This window comes from Capsicum annuum, unplaced genomic scaffold, assembly GCF_002878395.1.
Source record: "Capsicum annuum cultivar UCD-10X-F1 unplaced genomic scaffold, UCD10Xv1.1 ctg1489, whole genome shotgun sequence".
Classification (NCBI taxonomy): domain Eukaryota; kingdom Viridiplantae; phylum Streptophyta; class Magnoliopsida; order Solanales; family Solanaceae; genus Capsicum; species Capsicum annuum.
The window spans coordinates 1,054,074-1,065,249 of NW_025820303.1; the positions used below are offsets into that span (position 1 = coordinate 1,054,074).

Below are 11,176 nucleotides of genomic sequence, written 5' to 3' on the forward strand. Positions count from 1 at the left end.
AATATGTGATCCGATTAACCGTCATCACCTTTATGTTAGACATGAGAGTGCATGAAGAATTACTTCATTTGTATATCAAATAATACATTTTCCATGTCCAAGCATTTATTAAAAAAATATTTATCAAGTTGTACAAAAATTGATGAAATATTTACTTTTAGATGTTGTATCGTCATAATAATATAAGTGATGCATTCTTTATATCCATGAGCGTATCATCTACATGTATCTTTTATATTGGCGTCGCTTTTGCCAAATATACCAACACATGTGAAATGGTGAAACAAAAATAAAATGTTAACAACGTATAACTTGAAATTTATACTATAAACTCAGTTAGATTTGCAATAATTTCAAAGCAAATAAGTGACTTCCATTATAATTGCAAACTATGTCAAAATTGAGATAGATACATTACATCCTATTAGGCAGATGACATAAAAAATAGAAGGTTACATGACATTTTTTTATTAAAAAAAAAGCACTAATCCTTTATTTCAGTGAGAAAGATAAATCATGAAGACATAGCAGATACATATAAATTTATACCGTCTGCTCAAATGAGACATTTCAGATACGATACACAACTCAAGCAACATTATTAGTTGCCCTCAGTACAGCGAAACTAGATAGTATTTCATGATAGAGGGCACCTGTACAGGTCCAAGTTCAATTGTGTTCAACTAATACTATTTCACGTTAGCACACAACTTTAGAGGTCTAAGCTCAATTGTGTTCAACTAATACTATTATATTTTTGCTGACAACTTTGTGCTTATCTAAGGGTGTGTTTGGTATGCTTAGAAAATATTTTTCTAGAAAATATTTTCATGGAAAACAATTTGGTTTCTTACTTGTTTTCTTATGTTTGGTTGATGGATGAAAAATATTTTTTAGTGTTTGGTTGGTGGATGAAAAATACCTTCCAGTGTTTGGTTGGTGAATAAATAAATATTTTTCAGAAAATACATTTTAGTGTTTAGCTAAAGAATAAAAATACATTTTAAAAAAATAATGTTTGACCCTGAAAAATATTTTTTTTAGGGTGTGTTCGATATGAAGGATCCAAAACTAATATTGTGTACTAATGTTTTCCTTAATATTAATAACTAACCAATTAATTATTCCTAAGTATTTTAGGTAGACAAAAAATTTAGAAAAACAAAAACCAAAACAAAGCATGTATGGTATTAAATTTTTTGATATAAAACATTCTAACTCATTGAAAGAAAACATGAAGGCCCAAAGAATCGTAAAAAATCATAATGTTTAACACTTTTAAATCAATTAGAATTTTATCTTTTGTGAAAAAGAAATTGATCTTTGCTTATGCTTTCTTCTTATTTTAGTTCTTCAAGTCATTTTTTTTTTCATTATCATAGTCCTTTCTGTAGATTTAAAGATTATATGAATTATAATGATAATGAGTTCTTCTCTTTTGATAATTTTTCTTTTTTTCAGTTTAAAATTTTGATTGAAAAATTGGACGAAATAAGCATATTGTGGTTGAATGATATAGCCAAAAAATCAAATGTTTATCTCTTTCCGTTTTTTCTTTATTTATTTAAATGTGACTTAGCTTTGATTATGTTATGTAATTTTAGTTTGTTATACTATTCGTTAGTACTGTAGTTGAATCTTCAATTAAACCTATTTGTTGAATTCGAAATAAGTTTGTAGTTAAGTATTGAATCTTGATATGCAAAGTTTTTATTTGAATAATGAACATATAAATTAACTTGGTCTTGTGATTTAGGTTTCTCTTCTCTTTCTAAGGGATTTTTCTAGTTTTTTCTTTAACTTGCTACAAAAGTATGCAAAATTTAATGCATGAATAAATTGTTTCTTTACTAGCTATCATAACTGTTGAATTTGTTTCTAAATGCCCCTAATGTAGGTTGGTGTATGTTGAAATGAAATTGGATGAAAGTAGTTGAAAGTTATCAATAATTTGTATAATCAACTTTAATTAGTTATGATTGAGACACAACTGATTGCTATGATAGTATTTCTATAAAATTTATTTACAGTTTTTGTCTATGGGTTGTTTTAGGTGTTTTCACTTAGGTCATTTATGCTCTATCTTACTATAAGATATAGCTTATTTGACTTTTATTTATTGATATCTTACCATAAGATTTACGATTATATTTAATTAGCACATTGAGTCGGAAAAGTGCAGCAAAACTGTGAGCGAATTGGCAAAAGTATTGCATCGGCCAACTATTAAAATATTCTTTAGATATATAAGTCCATGTTGGATATAGCTTGTAGTTGAAGACACTGAAATCAATTACTTTGGTATAAACCTTAAAGTGTTTCATTGATGTGAATGGAAATGTATAAATTAGTATCAAGTTTACAAGAATATTTAGATTAAAATTAAGAGTTATTATTTTTTTGTATTGTTATAATTTTTATATTGTATATATCTACTATTTAAAATATATCATTCGCAATTTAAATTTTATATTAAATAATTTGAGATAAATGTGCAATGCACGTTCCCATATACTAGTGAAATTAATTTTGTGGATAAGATTGTATACAATAGAGTTTTGAGATATGGTGCTTACCAAAGATTTAATAAATGTAGCAAAAGTAAATTTTGATCTATGTACTAAGTATAATAATTTATACATATAATATAAATTTTTAATGAAGTGTTCAGAACATTCGTTATTGAATTGATAGTTTAATTACTTCTACGAAAATTGACCTTTTGATCTATGTACTAAGTATAATAATTTATACATATAATATAAATTTTTAATGAAGTGTTCAGAACATTCGTTATTGAATTGATAGTTTAATTACTTCTACGAAAATTGACCTTGGAATAAGGTCTATGCAATTTTCTCAATCTTATCTTTTTTTTCGCTCTAATTTAAAAAGTGACAGAGAGAATTTGGAGAAGAACACGCGCCGACAAATCAATGTCACGTCTATGTTATATCAAAGTCACGTAAGAAAAGTATTTTTTAAAAATAATTATATATATATCTTCTTTTAACCACCCCACCCCCCACCACCCAAAAAAAAACATGTTTCTTCTTCAATCCCCACACCCACTTCACCTCACTTGAAATAATCCATCATTGGAGTGTTCAGAACCACCATTTGTTCGACGAATGACTCAACGAAACAAAAATAGTAACTTTCTTTCTAGGGCTAAGGGCTTGGAAAGTTGTTCGGTATCTTTGTTGGTAGGAGGTAGCAGTACCTCATGGGATAGTCGATCTAAGCACAATCCGGCTCGGACACCAATTGTTACTGAAACAAAAAAGGGTTTTACCCCAAGAAGGTGCTCCCATGATAGAGGGGGGTAGGAGGTACCTCGAAGGATACTCGAGCTAGGTACAGGTGTAAAGGAACTAGCTTGATGAGTAATTTTTATGTATCTATCTATGTTTTTGTGTGTTCTTTTTCCCAAGATTTTGTGTTCTATGTATATTGTTGTTTGATGAAGTGTAAAGGTGCTAGCTTGATGAGTAATTTGGATGTATCTATTTGTGTTTTTGTATGTTTCTTTTTCAAGAATTTGTGTTCTATGTATATTGTTCTTTGATAAGGTGTAAAGGCACTAAGATGAGTAATTTGTATGATCTTGTGGATTGGAGATCATAAGAGTGCAGTTTTTGGGTTGATTATCTGGTCAATTAGTATACATTTTGTTGTAATAACCTTCTTTCCAGGGTCTTATCCTTGTAATACTCTGTATTTGTGTTGGTGGGAGGTGCAGGTATCTCGTGGGATAGTCGAGCTAAGCACAAGCTGGCTCAGACACCATGTTACTGGGAAAAAAGGGTTTTATCCCAAGAAGGGTGCTCCTCTCCTAGAGCGAGGTAGGAGGTACCTCGCGGGATAGTCAAGCTAGGTACAAGCGACATCACTTGTTATGGGAAAAGAAAAAGGGGGTTTTACCCCGTGTATGAAGAAGGGTAATCACCTGCTAGTGTGGGGTAGGAGGTTGTTGGTAACTTGTGGGGTAGTCAAGCTAGTCACAAGTTGGCTCGGACACCATTTGTTCCTGGAAAAAAAAAAGAGGGGTTTGAGTGGGGGGTGGGGGCTACCCCTTGTATGAAGAATGGTACTCCCCTTCTAGTGCGTGGTAGGAGGAGAAAAGGGCTTAGACAGGCGGCCTTCTCCTTGAATTTATGCAAAAGAGGCTGTATGCATGCCTCAAACCCATGTTCTCTGCACCAAAGGAGCAACTTTACCGTTGCACCGATCTTGAAATGTTAGTGAAATTAATATATGGGGTTTTGAGATTTCTTTAAAGTAAAAGTGGGAGCCAAGGGTTTACCAGAAACAACCTCTCTACCCTACAAAGGTAGGGGTAAGGTCTGTGTACATTCTGCCCTCCTCAGACCCCACTTATGGGATTACACCGGGTATGTTTAATGTAGAAGTGGGGCGAAATTTATTTGGATGAAGAAAGTATAATGTTAGTGAAGTGGTTTTGGGAGTCCTTCAAAGTAAAACTGGGATGAACGAGAGGGGGTTCCCCTAGTAGTAGATCTCTCCATTTCCAACCAAGAGTTCGAGAATTTGAATAACCACGGGGAAATGTGGAAAATCCGTAATTTACAATTCTCTAATTAAATCTCTGGTGTACTTGACTTCATATAGTCATCGATTCTCCCGAGAGATCTCTAGGGAGGGGGAGAAGAGTGGGGTGTGTTTACCAGCCCCTAAAGGAAACAAAAAAGCGAGATCCTTTAAAAATGGCTGAAAGGGGAAGGGAAATTTTAGATTTGGATGTTCTAGTATGACATGCGTTTTGGTGAGTCTGATTGACGCATGACATCACTTTTGAGCACTAACTAATACTTTTATCTGAAAACTTTGGCTTATTTTCATATAATCAAAGTGGTGCTAATCTCTATTATAGTTGAACAGTTAGTTTGTGGGTGCAGGATGATCTGCAGCTTGGTTTAAGTTTGCAAGATTTGTTCAAAAAAGTGCTTATAAGGGATGTCGAGTGGGAGCTATACACACTGGTGCCACAGATGCAGGCAGCCAATTCGACCTTTAGGAGGTAATTGTCTTTGCCCAAATTGTGGTGGAGGTTTCGTTGAAGAGCTCGATGACATGACAGGTTCTAGATCAAATATTGAGGATGATCCTCATTTTGGATTGATTGATCCTTTTCCAGACCCAAGATTTGGTATAATGGATGCCCTTGCTGCGTTCATGAGGCAGAGAATGGCAGGAAGAAACCCTAACTTTGACATAAGGACAAGATCTGGCATTGTTCCAGGAAGTGGGAGGGGCTTTGGTTCTGGTCCATGGTTGATATTTCATGGCCAAACTCCTGTTAGTATGACCGAAAATGATGCATTTGAGTACTTTTTCAATGGAAGCCCAGGAATGGGGCAGCGACGACCTAATTTTGATGATTTGATGGGGACTGGGCTGCAACAGTTAATTGAGCAGCTCAGTATGAATGATAGGCAGGGGCCTCCCCCGGCACCTCGTTCGGCAATTGATGCTTTGCCTACTGTCAGGATCACACAAAGGCACCTCAACACTGATTCTCAATGCTCAGTTTGTCAAGATAACTTTGAATTGGGTTCTGAAGCAAGGCAAATGCCATGTAAGCATCTTTACCATTCAGATTGTATTGTACCTTGGTTGGTCAGGCACAACTCATGCCCTGTCTGCCGTCTTGAGCTGCCTTCACGAGCTTCTGGGAGTGCCCCGACCAATTGGACTTCCAGAACTGGAAACGTTAGCAGTGGCACCAACAACAGTGGTGGTAGGGACAACAGCGGTCAGAACCAAGGGAGGAGGAATCTTTTTTCATTCTTGTGGCCTTTTCGCTCGTCCAACCAAAACAGTGGCAATTATACTGAGAGGAGAGGAGGAAGTAGCTCAACAACACCCTATGAAGAGAACAATGAAGCAAATTACCCTGCATGGCGCTTTTAATTATTAAAAAGTTTCTTTCCAGCATCTTGGATTTTGCCTACTTTCAAGGTTCTGAAATTAGTTTCAGGGGACGACATCATTCTTCCCTTCCCTTTGATTCACTATCTTTGTAGTCGAATTAATCCTCCATGTGTCAAGACTTGGACTATGGTAGTGCTCTTCAACAGCTTCTCTTTTCCAAGTAGTATCGGACTAAGTTGCTCGGACTTTGCAAAAATACTGTCACATTTGTGTGTCGGATCCTTCAAAGGTGGTACTCTTCTACGAAGACCACCATTAGCATAGTTTCATCTCTTCTTTCTTTGTGTTGAGAGAGAGTTTTCACAATTATGACGTACTCAATTAAGTTGTTATTTATATTTCAATCGAGACAGCTTCATTCTTCCCTTCTTTTTTACTAGATGAGTAATGTCCGTGTGGCATAGGCCCAATATTATAAAAATTGAAAAGATTAATGTCTTTTTTATAAATATGTGATCCGGTTATGTTAGACATGGAAGTGCATGAAGAATTACTTCATTTGTATATCAAATAATACATTTTCCATGTCCAAGCATTTATTAAAAATATATTTAATGTTGTATCGTCATAATAATATAAGTGATGCATTCTTTAAATCCACATTTCATATTGTGGTAAACATAAATGATTGTTCAATTATTTCATATTAAGATTAGTAGTTAATTAATTTATGTTTTGTCGATTATTTATTTATTTATTTATTTCATAGCCTTTGTATGTTTTAAAAAAATATGTAATATTGGTTGTGCAATTACTTGACATATATGAAAAGACATATTGAGTAACTCAATATGAGAGAGTAATCAATTACAATCAAGAGGCATAATTGGAAATGAGAAACTTTTAGTATTAATGGAAGGATGTACAATTTTGGATTCAAATAAAACAAAAATACGAATTTAATTGAAAGATAGTTAAAATTAGATATTACTACTATATTGAGACTAATCCAACTAATTAAACTATCTTTGTATGAATTTCACTAATTACATTTTGTATAATAGAAAATAGTTAATTGTCAATCTTGAAACAAATATTATCAAATGGGGAATATGATAGTAATATAGATGTGACCAATATGGGTTGTGGTGCAATGGATGAGGTTGTTCCACCCTTAACCAGAGGTCGAGGATTTGACTCTGGATATGGAGAAAACTCTGTTGGGAACGTTGCCACCTTAATGGGCCCAACAACGCGTGATCCGTATTAGTTGGGGCTCCAATGAGGGCACCAGACACCGAATGAAAAGCCAAAAAAAAAATAAAGATGTCATCCCTCAAAATATGCAAACAATATAAATAATGATATTATATTAAAAAAAATTATGATTTAATTACAACTGAGTAAATCAAGAGAGTATTACAAGAAAAACTTATGAATTAATAATCAATTAGTAATCAAACAACTTATATGAAAAAAGTTTAATTGACATTCTTTTAAAAAATATTTCAACTTTAATCGCAAATAAGTTTGACCTATTTTTGTAAAACAATAAATGAATGAATATAAGAAAATTCGTAATTAAGAAATAAAATAATTGTTACCTTATTTGAGTGATTATAAAATTATAAAAATAATTAAATAATCAATTGGCTATAGTCAAATTATAATTTTATAAGAAATTTTTGAGAAATAAATCAGTAATTGAGAAAAAAAATTAATTGTTACCTTTTTTAAATTCTTCCCCAAATTATAAAGGTAACTAATATCAAATTAATATTATCAAACTATAAAAATATGAGAAATTAATGGGATTGAATTTTTGAAATTATAAAGGTAACTAATATCAATTGTTTCCGTTTTTGAGTCCTTTATGTAATTGTACATTAATTAAATACAATCAAGATATAAAATTAGGACAGATTTATGGTAAGTAGATATTTATAATATTAATAATAATTTTATTTTCATCAAATTAATTAGATTAAATTGATGTAAAAATCAGTTAATATTGAGAATTATTTTAACAGAAAATATATGCAAAGTTACGTAATTGATACACATATATTGGTAAAATAAAAAACAACGAACATTGACTACTACTTTAGCCATAAATATATTTTGAATTTGATATGGTATTAAATTTTTTGATATAAAACATTCCAACTCATTGAATGAAAACATGAAGGCCCAAAGAATCCTAAAATATATAGTAAAAAATCATAATTTTTAACACTTTTAAATCAATTAGAATTTTATCTTATGTGAAAAAGAAATTGTTCTTTGCTTCTGCTTTCTTCTTATTTTAGTTCTTCAAGTCATTTTTTTTTTTTTTCATTATCATAGTCCTTTATGTAGATTTAAAGATTATATGAATTATAATGAAAATGAGTTCTTCTCTTTGGATAATTTATTATATTTCTTTTTCAATTTAAAAATTTGAATTGAAAAATTGGACGAAAAAAGCATGTTGTCGCTGAATGATACAGCCAAAAAATCAAATGTTTATCTCTTTCCGTTTTTTCTTTCTTTATTTAAATGTGACTTAGTTTTGGTTATGTTATGTAATTTTAGTTTGTTATACTATTCGTTAGTATTGTAGTTGAATCTTCAATTAAACCTATTTGTTGAATTCGAAATAAGATTATACTTAAGTGTTGAATCTTGATATGCAAAGTTTTTATTTGAATAATGAATATATAAATTAACTTGGTCTTGTGATTTAGGTTTCTCTTCTCTTTCTAAAAGGTTTGTCTAGGATCGAATTTGAATATTGTTCTCAAGAAAATATCGAGAAATTTAGTTGTAGCCGTCTGGAATTGAGAAGATATTAAGAGTGATAACAGTTTCTTTATCTGAAATGTTCCTGAGTTCTCAAGAGATATTTTATCCAAGTATTTTAGGTACAATAATTTCTCCAGCTTCGTCAGTTAGTTGACTACTTATTTAGTAAATATAAAATTCTTCTTTATTTCATCGCTCTTAATCTTCATGTACTTCGATTATGTTTTTGCTTGTGATGTTCTTATTTGCAATAGTTTCCTTAAAACCTAAATAAATCAAACAACGTATTAATTTTATACATGAATAACTTATTTCTTAACTTGCTACCAAATATTATGTATGCAAAAATTGATGCATGAATAAGTTGTTTCTTTACTAGCTATCATAACTGTTGAATTTGTTTCTAAATACCGCTAATGTAGATTGGTTTATGTTGAAATGAAATTGGTCCGAAAGTAGTTGAAAGTTATCAATAATTTGTATAATCAACTTTAATTAGTTTTGATTGAGACACAACTGATTGCTATGGTAGTATTTCTACAAAATTTATTTACAGTTTTTGTCTATGGATTGTTTTAGGTGTTTTCACTTAGGTCATTTATGCTCTATCTTACTATAAGATATAGCTTATTTGACTTTTATTTGTTGATATCTTACCATAAGATTTACGATTATATTTAATTAGCACATTGAGTCGGAAAAGTGCAGCAAAACTGTGAGCAAATTGGCAAAAGTATTGTATCGGCCAACTATTAAAATATTCTTTAGATATATTAGTCCATGTTGGATAAAGCTTGTAGTTAAAGACAATAAAATCAATTACTTTGGTATAAACCTTAAAGTGTTTGATTGATGTGAATGGAAATGTATAAATTAGTATCAAGTATACAAGAATATTTAGATTTAAATTAAGAGTTATTACTTTTTTGTATTGTTATAATTTTTATATTGTATATATCTACTATTTAAAATATATCATTAGCAATTCAAATTTTATATTAAATAACTTGAGATAAAAGTGCAATGCACTTTCCCATAGACTATTGAAATTAATTTTCTGGATAAGATTGCATACAATAGACTTTTGTGATATGTTGCTTACCCGAGATTTAATAAATGTACCAAGAGTAAATTTTGATCTCTGTACTTAGTATAATAATTTATACATATAATATAAATTTTTAACGAAGGGTGTTCAGAACATTCATTACTGAATTGGTTGTTTAATTACTTCTACGAAAGTTGACCTTGGAATAAGGTCTATGCAGTTTTCTCAACCTCATCTTCTTTTCGCTCTAATTTAAAAAATGACATAGAGAATTTGGAGAAGAATAATGTAACCGATTTCCGAACTAGCTATTCTTGGCTTTGAAGTATACATGCAAGTTGATGTGTAAGTCATTCTTATCTTTATTTAAGGAGAAAAGACATCATCCCCCCAGAACTTGTCCGCTCAACTTATTTTAGCACTTACACTAAACTTTTATCTATTTACTTCCTTAACATCTTTAAAGTGTATTAATTCACCCCTCAAGATTGAATACCACTCTCAACACGGAGAGTGCATCACACGCGCCGACAAATCAATACCACATCACTCCCACGTCAATGCCACGTCGGAGCCACGTAAGAAAAGTATTTTCTAAAAATAATTATATATATATATATATCTTCCTTTCCCCCCCCCCCCCCCCCCCCCAAACATGTTTCTTCTTCAATCCTCACACCCCCTTCCCCTCACTTGAAATAATCCATCATTAGAGTCAAATATGAACAAAATGTTCAGAACCACAATTTGTTCGACAAAATGCCTCAATGAAATCCGAATTCAATCCACTACCTATTGAACAAAATGCCTCAATGAGCATCAACTCAATAAACAACGATATCAATTTCTCTTCAATAACAGAATTCTCCAACTCAAGATGGCCAAAAATAGAGGTGGAATTAAGTTTAGAATGTTTAAAATCTAGAGAAGAAGCTATATATAAATTCCCAACAGTGATCGCAAAAGTGTCTACTATGCCACAAAAGTGCTAGCAGCTTACTCCAGTAAGGATCGCAAAAGCTGCTAGTGTCACCTGGTACATTGTTGCTAAAGTGTATTGGGTTTCATAAAAATGGTTGTCACTTAAGTGGACAAGCACTGCAAAAAAAGCAATATTGGCACCATAAATTTGAATTTAGAAAAAGGGATTCTTGGGATTCATGGACAAAAGGAGTCCATGAATGAACACTATGCATACCTTAGTTTGTGATTTCGTAAGGATTGACGGTAAAACCTTCTTGAATTCGAATCCCCTATAGAAACCCTAGCTTGTTCTTGAGAGAAACTTGATAGAAACTAGTATATTTTGGGTGAAGAATAGCTAAATCACGTGTTATTGGGTTTAAATAGGGGTAGAAAATTGACCCTTTTAACCCTTGAATGCATCTTTTAAAATTATAAAAATTTCTCCGAACTGGACCTTTAGCGCGACGCGGCGCTATCGCGCCG

The 11,176-nt window shown here is 31.8% G+C and overlaps 1 protein-coding gene across 1 annotated transcript; it reads left to right on the top strand.

The window, feature by feature from the left end:
* Nucleotides 1–3,021: 3,021 nt before the first annotated feature.
* LOC107875735 (probable E3 ubiquitin-protein ligase RHC1A) lies at nucleotides 3,022–6,317 on the top strand. The gene is made up of 2 exons (XM_016722559.2): nucleotides 3,022–3,357; nucleotides 4,920–6,317. The coding sequence occupies exon 2, from the start codon at nucleotides 4,978–4,980 to the stop codon at nucleotides 5,932–5,934; it is 957 nt and encodes a 318-aa protein (XP_016578045.1). The 5' UTR covers nucleotides 3,022–3,357; nucleotides 4,920–4,977; the 3' UTR covers nucleotides 5,935–6,317.
* Nucleotides 6,318–11,176: the final 4,859 nt, after the last annotated feature.

Bases quoted from the DNA above. Each gene is read 5' to 3' on its own strand.
- LOC107875735 (XM_016722559.2), top strand. From the start codon at position 4,978: ATGTCGAGTGGGAGCTATACACACTGGTGCCACAGATGCAGGCAGCCA.